A 17,153-nucleotide genomic window follows, 5' to 3' on the forward strand; every position below is an offset into this window, starting at 1 on the left:
CTGAAACTACAATTATCACAATTCGCAGTCGGAGTGTGAGTGAGGGTATTATTTTCAATTCTTAGGCATCTCTGGCGTTGGAGCTATGCTATGTCGTGCTGGACGAGAGTATTCATGTTGCTGCTAATCAGAACCATCGACGCGACCCTACTGCAACAAAGAGCCCCATATCAACATTGTGCCACATTGTGCTCTTTGAACCAGCTCTTTCATTAACCTAACAGAAAACCTCTCATTTCTTAAGGCAGTGCAGCGGAGGGACGCGAAACGCAAGGACAAGTCTTTAGGGCAAAGGAGGATGGAAATCCTGGAACGGGTTTCTCGGATTGATTGTGTATAGCGCCCGTGCGCAAGTCTGGCGGCATGCTCGGGATGAGAATCAAAGACTTGTTCAGGCAAACCATGTATGTAACCGACACGTAAGCTAGAGTCAATTAGCCATTGTTGTTGACATCAAATGAATTGGCTGTGTTGGAATGTTTGCTGGGGATGAGAATATTCAGCTCTTGCCTGCGCCTGTGCCTGCGCCCGTGCCTGCGCCCGCGCCCTGACTTTCAGCTGTTCGCTTGAGCGCGGTTGATCGCATGCCGAGCCCTCAGCCTCCTAACCATTCTCGGCTTGGCTCCTTTGGCAACAGGAAACTTAGCAAAGACGATGCTTTGCAAGTTCAAAGTGCAGGCACTGCAATAGACCAAGTCAACCTCAAATCCCCTCGTACACGACTTCTACCTCTCGCCTTGTTCGCCAGCAAGCAAGCATCAACCTCAAACCTCCACTTACACAGTGTTTACAGGCCTGCACCGTCGTCAAACGCCCAAAATCCCAAACTGCGCCCTCCTGGGAAACCGGCCCCCTTCCGACCGCTCGCCCACTGACGCGTAGAAAACCTGCAATCCACATCACGGCCGACATATCCCTGCGCTACATGGTGAAAACACTCTCATAATCCTCACCATCAACCGAGGAGGGCGGATGTGAAGATGATTGCGCGACTGGCGTTTTAATCAAGGAGATGTCGCGCCCACAGGGCACTCACTCTCACTCCAAGTTCGCTGATTTCTTCCCAACCGCTCCCAGCGTGCAGCAACGGAAAACTTCCAAGCTGCTTGATCTCGACCGATCCCGACTGCGCCGTCCTGACGATCGCGCAGAAGATGCCAACGCGAAAGAGAATTCTGCTCGACTCTCGCTGAACTCATCATCTACCACGTTTCACCCGCGTTTGCCCGCTAAACAGGACAACTTGGCAAAGACTGCGGCCGTCACGGTGATTCCAGAAGAGGGTGACCAGTACGCAGGCGACCTTCTCAATGGTGTCGGCTCAGCCAGTTCGTCTAGTACCGCTTCATCGGTCTTCAGTGCTCCTGTCGCAAGCGTCGCCATGGCTGGCGCAAGCCATGTCAACTTCACCACCCTTACCCCTCTTACGAACTCCGACTCTCCTCCAAATGGTAAACTCATGAGTCCGACTACTGATTCCGGCTCTCAGCCCATGATAGGCCACAGCAATAATGTGTCCACCCTTCATCAAGGCTCGATGACACCCCTCCACACGCCGCCGACCCATCGAAGATGTGCGCGCGATGCTAATGCCGAAGCCAAGGGGACCAAATGCACCTACGATCCGGAGCTTGACAAGAATCTGAGCTCCAAAGATAAACGCAAGCTGAAAGCGCAGTTCGAGGAATTCGGAGCGAAACCTCAAGATAACTTCCAACCTCCCGATCCGCGGTTAGCCATTCCTAACTACACAAAAGCCGTTGTGGGAAAAGGCAAAGCAAAATTTCGTCCCGCACCTTACAATCTGAAGTCATGGGTGCCTGACGTTGCGACTGCGGTTGCACCGCCGCCGCCAACCACCGTCGTCGTAACTGGCTTCGACCCTATGACACCGTTATCACAAATCAGCGCATTGTTTTCCAGTTTCGGCGAGATCGAAGACTTGGACAACAAGACTGACCCGGTCACTGGGCGGTTCCTCGGCATCTGCAGCATCGCCTACCAAGACTGCGCTTCTTTCCAAGGCGGGGGACCGATTTCTGCAGTCCTCGCCGCCAAAACAGCATACCTTGAGGGCAAGCGCGGACAAAGGATAGGCCTGAAGACCGTGCAGGTGGCTATCGACCGAGATGGGTCGGTCACGGAAAAGTTGGTGGAAAGGGCTATCGCGCTGCATCGGAAAGAGAGTGGATTCACAAACAAGTCCCGCATACAACCCTCTCCGTCTCCCTCAACACCTACTGCAGTGCAGTCGCCTGGGTTTGCAAAGTCCACTGGCCCACCGCCAACGGCTCCAAAGGGACCTTCAGGAAAACCGCCCTCACGGCCGCAGTCAACATTCCAAGCTCCTTTCGGACTCCCCGTGAAGCCCGAGAGACCAGTAAAACCCGTGCCGGCCACTACCTCCCTTGTTGAGACCACGCCGATCGCCGAAACGTTGAAAGGACCGTATATCTTCATTGCGCACTGTTATGTACCAGTTATGAGCACTACGATCCCGCATCTGAAGAAGAGGTTGAGAATGTATGATTGGCGAGAAGTCCGCTGCGACGAGACCGGCTATTTTATCACATTTGAGCATTCGCGCAATGGGCAGGTGGAGGCAAAGAAGGTATTTCACGGTTGTCATATGCAGCCGTTGTTTACGTATGTGATGAACCTGGAATTACATCTCAACGGGCATCACAAGGCGGCCACTGCAGTAGACGCTATACCTACGACAACAGGACCGGTTGATTTTGTTTATTCCAGACAAGCCTATCGGCTAAGGAAGGAGCACGATCTCGACATGGAGGAAGAAAAGAGACAGCGTGCGCGAGACCTGGATCCGTCTAGGGCTGTTGTACAGTTGGTCATACAGGAGCTTCGGGATAAGTTGCTGGAAGATGTCAAATCACGCATCGCTGCTCCTGTCCTCTACGAGTATCTTGATCCGAGTCGACACGCAGAACGACGACGGATCCTAGGCGTGAGTGACCCCGAAGGAATCAGGAGGCAGGGTTATGCCGACGAAGGTTCTCAAACCCCAGATTCGCGCCTGGGCACTGGCCGACGCCCACTTGGGAGTAAGAATCTCAATATTCTCTCTCTGCCGAAGATAGGCAAGAGGCCTGGCGCAGACAGAGGTATGGTTGGTTTCCGCGACGAGAGGAGGAAGGCCCCGACAACGAGACATAATGTCAGACCATTGTTCCACCAACTGGCTCAATTTCATGACGATGACGATTCCGACGACGAACAACGAACTTCGGTTACTCGTGACACGGAAGATCCAGAGAGCCGTCCACCTAGCCGAATGAGTATGACCTCCATGTCCGACGACGATGACGAGCTTCTGCGCAAAGTTGCGAAACGCCGTCTCCACGCCCGTGAAGAATCCGAGATGGGAGATAGCGTGGTCAAAGATGAGTTCGACGCCGGCAAGCAGACTGCAGAAGATCTCATCATCGCCAAACTTGAAAGAAACATCTACGAAATGTCCCCCTCGTCGAGGAAACGGAAGAGGCTGGTGAAAGAGCTGGAGGCCCGTAAACGCCAGAAGGCAGACGACGAACTGTTTGGCGTCGGTCAAAATGAGTTGGATCGCGAAGGATCTGAGGATTTCAAAGCGGAAACCCCGATTGAAGCAACACCTGAGGTCGATTCGGACGCTGCAAAGGTCAAAAAGCCGAAGCCAAAGAAGAAAACCAAGAAACAGATACTGGAAGAGCAAGAAGCGCTCCGACGAGCGCAAGCAGAGGCCGAAGCAGCTGAAGTGGTGGATAATGTTTTGGAATATGCCGAGGAAGAAGAGGCTCTTGCGGAGGCTGCTGAATGGAGGCCAGAAGTGGAATGGGGTGTTTCAGCCGTGGAACCTTTGCCTACGGTCGACGACGACGACGATATCATTCCTGATCTCCGCGGATGGCAAGCAAGTGTATTTGACGAAGAAGATCTTGAATACTTGTCATCCGCTATGAAGTTGAAGAAGGCCATGGACATTGGCGATCCAATGGCTTGGGCCTGGAAACAAGAGCGCATTCGCAATCTCAAGCCTGGAACTCAGCCTGGCGCCCTTAGGACGGAGCCACCGATTGACGGATACTACGTACCCAACCCATCCGGCTCAGCGAGGACGGAACCGGTACGAAGAATCCTCGAGTCTGAGAAGTCCAAATATTTGCCTCACCGCATAAAGGTGCAGAAGGCCCGGGAGAAGAGAGAGGCCGAGGCTAAGAAGGATACTGGCAAGCAAGTTGTGGAACTGCCCAAAGCTTCTTCTCGCGGCAAGCGTGCCGATGATCGACGCACTGTCAAGGACTTGGACAGGCAGCGGGAGATGTTACAGGGCATAGCCGAGGACGCCGATGTTCTGCGGTTCAATCAACTTCAGAAACGCAAGAAGCCTGTCAAATTTGCCAGATCCGCCATCCACAACTGGGGATTGTATTCACTGGAACGGATACAGGCGAGCGAGATGATCATCGAGTATGTGGGCGAGAAGATCCGGCAAGAGATCGCCGACTTGAGAGAGATCAAGTACACGGAGAGTGGCATTGGCAGCAGTTACCTCTTCCGAATCGACGAAGGGACTGTCGTGGATGCCACCAAGAAGGGTGGTATTGCGAGATTTATCAACCACAGCTGTTCACCCAACTGTACTGCCAAGATCATCAGGGTTGGCGGCACCAAACGAATCGTCATTTATGCTCTAAGGGATATTGAGAAAGGTAAATAAATACCGTCTGTGGCATAGACGGGGCGAAGGCTGACATTGTGCGTACAGACGAAGAACTAACGTACGACTATAAATTCGAGCGTGAGATCGGCAGCGACGACCGCATCCCATGTCTCTGTGGCTCGGCGGTCTGCAAAGGTTTCCTTAACTAATACTCCGGCATATCCGATAACAAAGGGGTCTTGAAATGCGTGATGGAATCTGGCGGACACATCCTTCTTTCGATGTTATAAGAGCATTTGAAAATGTGGAAGAGCATTTTGGGCCGGCGTTCTCTTCCATACGGCATGATGAAAGGATGGATATCTGACTAAAAGTCACGGCACAGCATGGGGCAACGGCAAGGCTAGGCTGGGGGGTTTCTTTTTGCATTGACACAACCAGCAAGGTTGGTGTGATATTGTGGAACAGGGTGTGAGGGGGGTTCTCGAGGATCATGGTAATCCTATTTCAACAAAGGCAGGGAAGTGACGAGTGGCAGAGAAGTGGCCGACAAGGAATGAGCTCCGTTTACTCAACTCAAAGTGATGGGGCGTTGCAGAGGGGACGACACTGCAAAAATGAATCGAGTTTGAGAGATTTTCTCTCCCTCTTTTTGTGTATTCTGTATCATCTCGACCGAGTGCTCGACAGGCGCAGCGATTGCACGCCGCGGACAGCGCAGAGGGTCTGGTCACCCCTGATATGCGGCGACGGCGGAGGACGTGTGTCTAGGTACTCCGTACATAAAGATGGTGGCCAATGTGCTCTGTTTACACTGCCGGCGTTTTCAGAGGGTCTCCTTGAATAGTTTCGACAAAACATTGGTGGGTGCTTCATTGAACCTCTTCTCTCCTGGTCGAAATATGGCGGGTCGGTAAAGATAATTTGTTATCCTTTGTGGGGGACTGTCCCAGCATGAGACTCGCAGATGGTCGCTTCGTGCTCACGCATATTCTGTGGGATGACTCGACAGTCGGCTTTCAACTCTCGCCCAGGGGGGCATGCGATATTGTTTGAAGCGGTCTGATAGCTGATGGCTGGTGTGGCTTCCGTACTAGACGTACTCATCCCATGCTCTCGTCCCGCGTCATTTCCTGCATCTGTTCTGTGGCCTTGGCATGAGCCTGAGCCTGCAGAGGGTGGATCGGTGCATCCCTGTGTCGTTTTGCTATTGCCGGAATCGATCCACGCAATGTGCCGTTGTGATACCGGACGGTAGAGGATCCCGAAGCAGGTGGTGTCTTGGAGATGGCGGCCTCCCATCTTTTGTTCAAAACGCACTTCGTCTCTCTCTCTTTCTCGCGTATGTTCCCCCGCTTTCACACCAAATGCGCGGGCAAGAGAAAATTGCCCACGCCTTCCTTGATGGGATATTCAAAGCCGCAGTTTCCACAGACCAGTTTTCCCTCGGACACTGCCGTCTCGAGGAGGAGGGTGTGTAGTTTCTTCAGCACGTCCTCGTCAATTTCTACCTCCTTCTGGGCGGTGTCGATTTCCTTGTCTTGCTCGACATCCATCTCGTGGTCGTCATCTTCTTGTTTTGTTGCTGCGGTTTCGTCGTCGTCGCCAAGGTCCGCAGGGTTTTTCTCGGGCACCATCGCTTGCAGGCCCAGCTCGGTCGCCGTGACGGTCAACGCGTCCCAGTTCACGCGAGGCAGGATGTTCTTGATGAAGAGCGGGTTGAAGTCGATCTCTGTGCGTTCCAGCACGGCGTCCTTGAAGTGCAGCGGGAACGAAGCAGACGAGGACTTGCACGCCTTGACGGCACAGGTCAGGAAGTTTGTGGTGAGGAGCTTCATTTTTTTGCCGGCTTGACGGATGCGCAACATGAGGATGCAGAGGGGAGAGACTGTGCAGAAAGTTGGTCGAGCGGGAAAGTTCTCTCTACGCCAAGCCAGAGGATCGTTGGGATATACAATAGAATTGCAGAAATTTCGGCCTCAGTCGAGGAGCTTACAACCAATGTCTTATTCTAATGTTACAAGATATCGTCAATTGGTCTTTCTCATCTAAAAACTATCTGGCTCCCTGATGGAGAATAGAGAGGAAAAAAAAAAGAAATGTCCGGCACGCAGGTGACTTTACATCCACTACGGGAATCCGAAAACTCCCATTTTCGAACGCAAAGCCTTAAAAGTGCCTCTTTGAAAAAATTCGGTCTAGTACGCCAATATGACCTACCACTCCATTGATGAATGAAGGAATTGGCGGTTGATTATGCGTTCTCATGAAGTGTGAGGAAAGAAAAAGAAGAACGAAGGCACGTAGTAGCGAAGATGTACTTGTAGTCTTTGATATCGGGGTGCGGAGAATCTTTATTGCCGGAACTTGACCATTTCAGGGCTGGCGTGGTATTGGGCCTTGGCATCGACACGGTTCGGTTTTTTCGTCTTCTCTATCAGAGCTTCCGAGCAACCTTTTCTCTCTTCAACAAATGCCGTTGCCATCTCAAGGGGCCTCCTGAACCATATTCACGGTACTTTACAGTCTTTCCCCCTCTCTATTACATGTTGAAGATTCCCCTTTCCTTATTCCTGTCCCCAGCCTTCGTGAACATCTGGTCAAAAGGGCGTGTTGGTGTTCGCACCAGCCACATAACAAGACGCGAGACAATTTATCCGCTTTCTCATCATGTCATGCACATGCGTTGCTCGCCCTGACCCCCTTATCTATCTGGCAGACGCACAAATCGCTATCCAAAAAAAAAGATAAAGCACTGGCCTTTCTCTGGCTGACAATGCAAAAAAACCCACACTCGGAAGCATCTTGACCTCATTCTCCCCCATGATCAAGACGTGGATCCCGGGGAGAGACTCCAAACTCCCCAATTCAATCGCAAAAGTGGAAGACCAAAATCTGGGCTTTTAGCAGGGCCCTGTCTACTCCACCCTGTTTCTTCCAGCACTCGTGAGGAAGCAGGACTATTTTCATGACAGACATTTTCCGCACCACAGTATCCTGTGTTTGTTTTTGATTGGTTGGTTGATTGATTCGATCTATTTCTTATAGGTGTTTTTGGGAAGCGAAGAGCGCGGGTTTTCTCGTCTGGGACGCGATACGAATGACCCTGGCATCTGCGAGATTCTCATGGTTCAGTTCAAACAGTGCAAGGCATTGATGTCGTTCGATGTTTTACAAGTCAATGCTCTCGAGGCTGTTGAAGGATATCACTGTTTTTCACATGCCCTCGATATCAATCCTGACGGGAGTAACGCACATGCACATGACATGCACTTGGTGCAATCCCAAGCCTTTTCTCTCCCTACAGATATTGGCGTCTTTTCACCGCCTCTCCAATACACATGTCAATTCAATTCGTTCCAATCAATCCATGTGTCTTCTATTTGACAGCTCCTCATTTCATCCTTACTTGTCTCTCTCGTGTGGCCTACTACACACAACTCTCAGGTCTCTTGTTCTGGCCATCCTCTCCAGAGTCTTGTCGTTTGACCGTGATCCAATCATTCTATCCTTCATTCTATTCTCACATCTACCTACCCCAGGTATCTAGCTTTTACTTTTCTCCTACCATGACCCTCAACTCACCTCGTTTCACCTCACCTCACCTCACCTCACCTCGCTCCAGCTCAACTCAACTCAACTCACTTTACCTCACCTCACCTTACACACACTCCCTCTTATTCCACCTCATCCTTGTCCTTTATAACCCTCTCGCCTCTCCCCCAAAAGCCTGCCAATGCTTGACCCATGTGCGCTCTGTTGCCCTCTTTCATTACTTTCCACGTCCGTATCCACATCTACATCCGAGTCTGAATCCTAGCCCCTGGTCCTATTGGTTGTGAATGTGGTTCTGGGAGTGGTTCAGGTTCATTGCCTCGTTCCCTGTCCCGCACTGGCCTGCCGTGGTCTGCCTGACCATCTACCTACCTACCTATCCCTGCCTGCCTTTGCTGTGCTTGCAGCTGCTGCTACTACCGCTGCTACAGCAACATCTCTTCGAGACGCCGGGTTCTCTTCTATTCTGTTTTATCCGCCTTCGGAAAGTTCAATTCTCTTGCCATCCCATGGTCCTCGCTGCGCAGCCCTGTTCTACTCTGCTCTCCTCGTCTGCAGTACTCGTCTACTTTGTTCTATTTCATTGCTCGGTTCTCGATTCTTTGGTACCTTACCCTCCCCCTCCACCATACATACCTACCAATCTACCTACCGGTCTGCCTGCCTGGCAGCCTGCTTACGTGCCTCACTGCCGTTCGGTCATGGTCTGCTATAGTACTATATCGCTATATGACTATAGTAAATCCTGACCCTGATCCTGACCCTGACGATGCCGACACTACAAGACTGGTCCCGGTATAACCAATACCTCCGAGAACATCATCTCTATCAGGACGAGAATGGCGAAGATCTGTATTGCTGCATCAACGAGCCGCTGCCTGGTCCATCTGGTCCATCTGGCCTATCGAACCCATCCAATCTCTCTATCCTACGGAATGCATCTGAAGGGCCGCCAACGCCCTTGGAAGGCCCTCTGCAGACATACAAAACCATGACGAGCTCAAAACCTCGACACCCATTTAGAATGGTAATCTACAAGGCCGTCGCGGTCAGGGACGCCTGGCTGTGGAAACTCTCTTGTCGGCGCGTGAACATGGGCGCCGTGTCGGCGTGCACGCAGGCGATCGTGCCACGGTACCTTTTTCGATTCTGGCACGATGAAAGCGGCGGAGGAAATGTCACAGGCCAGTTCAAAAGCGAGCGCGAAAAACAGGACATGTGCGCGGACCTCGAGGTCATGACTGAGAGAGACATCCGCGACAGCCTCGCTGACCACATGCGCAACAGAAAAGCGTCGCCGTTCCAGAGTCCCTGGGTGTCCCTGTCGATGTCGCCCGTCTGGGTGTTCGCCCAGGCCCTCGCGCTCAAGAGGAGAGGGTGCAGGAACCTCAAACTCGCCATAGTGGACACATGGAGTCTGGCGCATGGTACGTACCTCTTCCACGCTGAGGCGTTGCTCAAAGCCTATAATGTCGCCCCGAGTCTCCCTTTCCGCAATATGGGCGAGTCGATGGTGTTGGCGTGGAGAGCGATCCGTGCGCCGATGACGGTCATGCGCCTCGATGAAATCTTGCACAGCGTGTTCGAGGGTGAGTACCTCAAACCGGGGTACCTAAAGCTGCAGCCGTTCCATTATAACACATCGAAATCCGACATAGCCAAGAATCACAACGTGACGAAGGAGCGGGCAGTCAATAACAACAACAAGAAGATCGCCAAAAAGAAGCAGGGACAAAAGCTCAACCTCCGCAAGCCAAACGAGATTCGAAGGAGGATCCATCCGACCCGGTCCACATACGAAGCGTTCCAGGAGATCATGCTGGAACCGCAAGCTCCCTGGAAGTTCCCGCGGGGTCGCCGCGCCGGCCGCATGTCCCAAGGCAAACAGCCCGGCCGCAAAACTGGGTATTCCAGGGTGCCAATGGCGGCACATCAGCTCAACGACTACGTGGACTTTGTAAAGAGGGAAGTTAAGGCGGTAGAGTTCCAATTTCCCTTGTTGATCGCTCTGCTCTCGAATCGCATGGCGGAGCTGGAACGCGACTCTATCCTCGACGCAATCCGTGACTGGGGTGGTAAGTTGGGCATTGTTCTGTCTTGAAAGTCAAAAGTATGGTCTCCCACTAACAGTAAACCAGGCGATGATCCAATGATTAATGCCCACAAACGGTGCATTGTTCGGGACAGTTCTTCGCCCTCTCTTCCTGAGCTGGACGCCTTCGAAAAACTGGCTCGAGACGCCAGTGACACGCTGGGGATCTGGGTGGTCGAGAACCCAGGCCTGCGGAGGTTCTGGGTTTTGCAGTCTCCACACACAGAGGTTCCTCAACCTCACGAAAACAGTGAGTGGATTAGGGACGTAGTCGAAGGGAGGGAAAGGATGCAGATGAGGCTGAAAAGGGAACAAGACCAAGCCCAGGCAAAAGCCATGACAGCACCGATACTAGGTTGTGCAGAGAACCAGAGTCGCAAATAAGACGCAAGACCCCGGTGTCTAGGTCGACTGTTGCGGATTTCAGGGAGCACATCAGTGGCTTCCACGCAGACTCGCGCTGCAGCTGAAATTGCCACCGGGTACCAGCCCTTATCTTGGTAACCTGAAAGGCCAACCTGTCCAATGCGATGCACCTACGTTGGGCTGGCAGCGCTTCTCTCGCAATCTCGTTGATCATTCTTGCAGGGGATCACCATAGTGGTGCTGCCGAAATGCCACAGCTGTCAAAGACAATGTCGGCCAGGGGTGTATTGACTTCATCACGGGGCTGGAGTGCATGTACCAGCAAGACATGGCACTAGGAAGAGCAAAGGCCTGGGAGTGCATGATCCCTGTCGTGAAATCTCGAAAAACCCATGCCTCCGAAGTTGACATCTGGGGACTTTCTTCAAGTCTAGGTATGCGCAGAGCCTTCTTGACATGTTTGTGGAGGGAACCGAGGAACTGCGCGTTGTCAGGAGTGCTGGTCATGATTGGACGCATTGATGCCCTTTGCTGCATGTGTTGTAAAATGTGACATATGACACAGCTAGGCTTTGCTGTGGACCAATCGGTGGTGGTGGTGGTGCTGTTCAATTTTGGTGGGAGTGACATGCCTTCGGGGCGCTTTTTGAGGCTTCCGTAGCTGAGAGAAGCTAGGGAGACGGGATAATATCTAGGCTTGACCTATCATATCAGTTCTTCAGTGCTGAGGAACCACTGAATCTCTTTCTCTGCGTCAATCTTGGCGTCCAGCATGGGTGTCCTGAATGGGTGTCCTCCGTCTCGCCCTCACTCGTACCCACCTTAGCCTTAACCACACCCTCATCAGACGCTAGATGATCGTACTTATGCTTCTCGTATGGTTGGTACCTAGTTGTCGTAGTCGTATGTGTCAAGTATTGTGTATTGTGTCTTGCGTACCCTTGTCTCCTCTTCTCACCTCTCGTTACTTTTTCCCCTTTTTCTCTCTCTTCCCTCTCTCTATGTTTCTCTTCACGAAGTACTCACTCTGTGTCTCTGTCTCGAATCACTCTTGGGTCGTGACTCATGACCCGTGCCCCGTGCATCTTACCTCGTATCGCGACACTGTCGCTGTCCTCGTAAGAACCTGACCGACTGACCAACCGACCGACCGACTGATGTCCTGCGCAAGCGATTACTCCGTAAGCGGTGTAAGCGACGCAAGGGTCGTCTGGCTGGCTTGCTGGCTAGCTGGCTTTCGTGGTACCTACCTATACAGGACCTTGAAGAGGATCAAATGGTACGGGCCGGGGTTTGGGATCAGGGGGAGCTGTAGGTCGATGCTGCAAGGAACCTGCAGTGCCTGACACGAGGTAGGTAGATACCAGGTAGAGAAGACGTTTGCATGCAGTAGTGGCACCGTGGCGTTGAAGTGCAGGGGTACGGCAGGGTACGGGCGGAAGCGGGGCGCATCAGCCGACACCAAAATCCACAAGTCCAGAGGTCATGTAATGTGCAACAAGTGTGTAGCAGCATGCAAGGAGGAAGTAGAAGTATGTAAAGTACCTCGTATAGTGTTCCCAGTTGGCCATTAGGCTGAACTAATCCATCCACTGGGACCTCTTTGTACGAGTTCTTAGTACGATTTGGCTTGGACCCGCGACTCGCGACTCCAGATTAGGAATCGATTGCGCACGGAGACTAAACCTTTCAACAACAGGTGTTACATACCATTTTCCACTCTACAGTACTCACTTACTACCTACGCAAAGGTGTGTGTGTGACTGGACAAGTTTCTAGGAGATAGGCAACCACACCACACCAAACCTAACAACCCACCCACCCCCCCTATCTTTCTTGTGTCGGCACGGCACCACGGTCCTTTGCTCGCGTGCATGCAGGATTTTCACCGTCTACATACATTAGCGGGGAACAGGATATTACAGAGTAGTTTCTCGTGCAGAGTAGTTCCACTCTAGCCCTCTTTATTCGCTTTTCTGCTTGTCAGGTTGTCCAACCTACGCCCACACTCCCAGCCTAACGAGCCTCACGAGCCTATCATGGAAACGAAATACCGAGAAACCCCTTGGCTTTCTTCAGCCGAGACTTTCTGTGTACCGAGTACTTCAGATGAATGACCGTGGACAACTTGTCCCAACTCCTCAAATTCTGTCCACCTGCAATCATTGGAGGCACCCGGCTTCAACCAAAAGATGCGGTAGCAAGAATCGTCAAAAAATTAGCCTTTTGGTCAACGTCAAACGTCCCAACTCTCGCCCGTCACCTTCACAACAAGGTTTGACGGCTTCTGCACAATCCATGCAGCTCGCCCAAAACCCCCGGAGTTTCAATTTCGGAAAAGGTCCCAAAGACTCGGTAGCGAATGACAATCCCCGGCCCCCCGAAGACGGAAGACACCATCCCCGGCCATTTGCACTGCTAAGCGTTCGTAGGATTCTCTTTCGCGCATGGCGTAATGCAGTGCCACACTCCCTGTTTACCTGTCCTTCCGAGATCAGAAGAAACCCCAAGCAAGTTTAACCCCAATGCCGGAACGAGATTGGTGTTTGGTGACACCACAGCCGCAATTTTCTACATCCCGGGGTTGATTATGCAAGGGATCGACACTTCGCGCAGACATCCCATGGCCAATTCCACCACTCCATCGCAAGCAAGAGACAGCGCCTTGTTTCTCGCCCAAGTTGCACCAACAGGAACTCGGCCGTTGCTTTCGGTCGACATTTTACCCTGGTCCAGGATCCCCCGAGCCGGTGGTATCTCACCTTGCACACTTGCAGCATGCGGCGCCTCCCACGGCTGTAACTAAGGCGGGGGAGAAAAACGAGGCGACTTAACCCTTTGTACTTGGAGTCGTCCTACCGTGGGACCTGCTTCCCGTTGGACGTCATTAGCTCGTTGTCGAATCGCGGCCCTCATTTCTGCCTTCGGGATTCTGTGTCTTAGTATTGCAAGTACCAGGGGAGTCCAGGTTCGGACACTCTGCGTTGGGTAGCACAATGCCCACAGGACTTCAAAGGTGCATGGGCACCTTCTCTCTGTTAATCCTGATCAACCAATTCTGTCCTCTTGTAAGGAATAAATATCGTTCTCCCTCCGTAGCCTTGGGTTCTGTTTCTCCAAACTCAAACATTTTTTGACCTAACTTTTTCGGACTTCTGTTATTGCGCAGCACTTGTGAGCATTGCCATCTTCAAGATTGTCGTTCATCATGACAACCACGTCGGTACCAAGCAACAGTGAGTGTTCCTTTCTCAGAGTCTTGCCACCGTCAGAGCCCTGCTTTATACTGGGAGCTTGGCCATGTTCTTGTCCATTGACGATGACTCTGATAACCATTCGCTTCAACAGACAAAGCCTCGGGCATCAGCTATCAGATGCAGCAATACCTCGCCCTAGGGTGCTGGGAACACCCATATCGACCAGGAGCGGGAACTCACCGTAAGCTCGGGCATCTTATCAGCACTATCGACAGGTATCTTGCCCAGTTTGCCAGTGATCCTGCGACTATCGCCACGAGCAGCAGAGACTTTGGGCCGTTGGTGGCCGGCTCTCATAAGTCAGTCCACCATGTGTCGTGAGCTCCGGCACACATTTGCCATTACTGACGTGGAAAAGTCGTCCGTACGGTCATGACTGGCTCCCAGAGATGTAATTGCAGCATTCGGTTCGCTGTTTGACCACCTCAATACACCTACCGGGAAAAGAAGAGTTTCGGACAGGCTTGTCGCGGATCCTCCGCGAAACAGGTCGATTGTTTGTGGTAGAGGTGCTTGCATCGCAAGAATTCGGCTGCTTGAGAAAAAGTTCGGAATACCTGGCACCATGCGCCATTGGAAAGTTGCTCGGTATGGAGAAGGGTTGATGTCCTGGTGTTCCGTCTCTTGTGATAGGATAGATTGCCATGCCATGGAGTGCGTGGCTTGTCGTAGCAATTCTCCCCATATAAGCTGGCTGGCAATGTCCTAAAGCACAGTGTTGAAGCATCCTCACTCAATCGTTAACAACTGGCGTGGTACAAAGGCATTCCTGTGCAAGTTGAAGTCTCTTGTTAACACTTCTGGCGATTTTTTTTGTCCGTGCTAAGGCCACAAATGATCAGTTGTCTCGAAGCATCGCCAGACTATTCACCTTGCTCATGGTCGGCCAGTCATTCCACAGTGTCAGAGCAAATCATTCCGAGAAACGTGCCTGACACTCCTGGACGCAACTTCGTCCGCACAGCTCTGACACGCGAAGTGTTGAGAAATCGACCAGAGGAGCGAGAGTGCCAGAGCAAAGGAACAGATACCTACATCCTTTTACAGATTTCCGCGCTATTGACTCAGTTTCGTGTCCTTCGCGCTTGATTCCAGACTGCCCTACGCTTTGAGGTCATGATTGACTTGTCATCCAGCCCTTGTGCTTTGCATTTCTCTATCCAGTAAATTGACAGTAAGGAACGACGGGAGACGCCAAGTCCCAACAGAGAAGCCCGACACTTTGAACAAAGTACAAGTACTCCTATAGCCGAGGCACGGGTCCCTCGAAGCGTGTTAAGCACGGAACGTGAGGCTCATCAATTCTGACAAAACCCCTGGGTGTGCATGCCAAAGATGGTAACATGGGTCGATTGAGATCTAGGCGACAAGTGGTGTGATTAGTTAGCGATGTCGGCAACTGAAACGGCACTCTAGGAAAACCGGGTCGCTCCAAGCGAAAATCAAAAACTCCACGAAGAAGAGACCCGGGGCAATGGAAGTGGCAAATCGTGGTGAGATTACTGTGCCAGAAATGGCGTTCGATACGGGAGCGTTAGTAGAATTAGTATAATCGTAGCCGACGGTATGGTAGTGAGATCAAGTCAGCCTGAGGTTCGAAGATGGATCGGGTAGTTGAGAGAAGGTTTAGGAGTAGAAAGGAAGTCGGCCAGCGAAGTCTTCTAGAACACGGCGACAGAATTTGGGGACTTAGTAAGATGGGAGGAAGAATCCCGTGTGGGCGGAAGACGACGGAAAGCGTAGAAGCGTGGCGCTGAGAGATGGCACTGCTTGGCCCGGCGAAGAGCGATGGAAAGGTAGATATCTCGTGATATGTGACAAACAAGTCTGGTGTGACGGAAAGGAAATACGGTTTTGCGGGTGAGTTAGGCGTCAGGTCTGAGAGGGTTTGTTAAGCGGCGGACGAATCGAATTCGTGAGGATTTGTGGCTTGTCAATGGTAATAAGCTCTTTGGTGCTGGTCGAATCGAGGATGATGTCACATATTATGGTAAGCGAGGATCGTATCGGATATTCAGGAGCAGACACGCAGAGCGGGTACCGAGTAGGAGTTGTGAGGTTGAAAGCGCAAGAGTCAAGAGATGTATCCAAATTGTAGGGAAGAAAACCTGAGGACGAGTAGTTCATTATGAGAATGAAAAGAGCAAGATGAACTGGAGCTGGGTGGATTGACCATTTCGGGGTATTGACCTATTTTGGATGAAGCGATGGGGTGGTGGAAGTCAAGTGAAGTCAAGGTTGAAATTGAAGTGGAAATGAAGTGAAGGGGAAGGTGAAGAACAGAACTGCTATCCTAGAGATAAGTACTGACCGCTGTTTCTAAATGGAAGCTGCGTGTTTACTGCATACCTTCCTCCTGTACCATGTCGTCGCTCTTCCTGTGACTGGTTTCACGGCTAAATTCTGTGACCAGGGAGTAGAAGAAGCAACCAACAACCAGCAATAAGCAGGCACCAAGATCAAACAAAGGAAGGAACCCATCTCTTCTGTAGCCCATCATCATCATCGTCTGCGTCTGGAGCTCCTGCTTTCATCACCACCACCATCGTCGTCATCGTCATCATTCCTCCGCGCGTATCCAGCCAGCCAGTAGCGGCATTTGTCACGTCCCCACTTCTTGTTCCGCTGGCAGATCTTCGCTCTTTTGCACATTTTCCCTCTTACACCCCGTTGTTTAGCAGTCCTGCGTACTGTAATTAGCATTTCTCTCTAAGCTGTTTTCTTTCAGAACTGCATCTCCAAGTGTTACTCCTACAAAAGTCTAGAACTTACGAGTACAATGCCTACGATTCCGATGCCAAGAATCCTCTTTTCGCCCACCTTCTGCCTCCAGCTCTCTGTGGCGTGACTCTCTTGCGCACTCGTATCCTCTGCCTACCTCTTCGCCCTGACCCGTCGCCCGTTTGCCGTATCGAGCCAGAGTCGCATCTTGCCTCCCTCCGCTCGACCGCAAAACAGAAAATGTCTCCACCCTCCGGAGAAGATGGGCTTTGCGGTTTGCAGTCATTCGCCCGTCCCCAGTAACAGGCTAAACGGCAATAAATGCAACTCTTCGCTTCTCCGGGCCATTCAGATCGTTTCCAGAAATGGATGCATCAAGCCCCCCGTCATCGTCCTTAGTCCTAGCCCTCCCATCGCCCTGGTCGGCCTTGATGTGCGGTATTGGAAAGAGCTCTAACTCCTCCGTCCTCCGAAGACATACTCTGTTCGCAGAATGGACAAA

At 51.9% G+C, this 17,153-nt stretch overlaps 3 protein-coding genes across 3 annotated transcripts; 2 read left to right on the forward strand and 1 right to left on the reverse strand.

Annotated features, from left to right (window-relative positions):
* Window positions 1-1,012: 1,012 nt before the first annotated feature.
* Window positions 1,013-4,869, forward strand: Z517_03500 (uncharacterized protein; the record flags this gene model as incomplete). The annotated part of the gene is made up of 2 exons (XM_013432604.1): window positions 1,013-4,709; window positions 4,766-4,869. 2 exons carry the CDS (start codon window positions 1,013-1,015, stop codon window positions 4,867-4,869), a joined length of 3,801 nt encoding a protein of 1,266 aa, XP_013288058.1.
* Window positions 4,870-6,018: 1,149 nt separating this feature from the next.
* Z517_03501 (uncharacterized protein) lies at window positions 6,019-6,498 on the reverse strand (the record flags this gene model as incomplete). Its single annotated transcript, XM_013432605.1, has 1 exon — window positions 6,019-6,498. One exon carries the CDS (start codon window positions 6,496-6,498, stop codon window positions 6,019-6,021), a length of 480 nt encoding a protein of 159 aa, XP_013288059.1.
* A 2,486-nt stretch (window positions 6,499-8,984) lies between these two features.
* Z517_03502 (uncharacterized protein) lies at window positions 8,985-10,691 on the forward strand (the record flags this gene model as incomplete). Its single annotated transcript, XM_013432606.1, has 2 exons — window positions 8,985-10,290; window positions 10,354-10,691. 2 exons carry the CDS (start codon window positions 8,985-8,987, stop codon window positions 10,689-10,691), a joined length of 1,644 nt encoding a protein of 547 aa, XP_013288060.1.
* Window positions 10,692-17,153: the final 6,462 nt, after the last annotated feature.

The sequence above is a fragment of the Fonsecaea pedrosoi genome, assembly GCF_000835455.1.
Source record: "Fonsecaea pedrosoi CBS 271.37 unplaced genomic scaffold supercont1.2, whole genome shotgun sequence".
In the NCBI taxonomy this organism is placed as follows: Eukaryota; Fungi; Ascomycota; class Eurotiomycetes; order Chaetothyriales; family Herpotrichiellaceae; genus Fonsecaea; species Fonsecaea pedrosoi.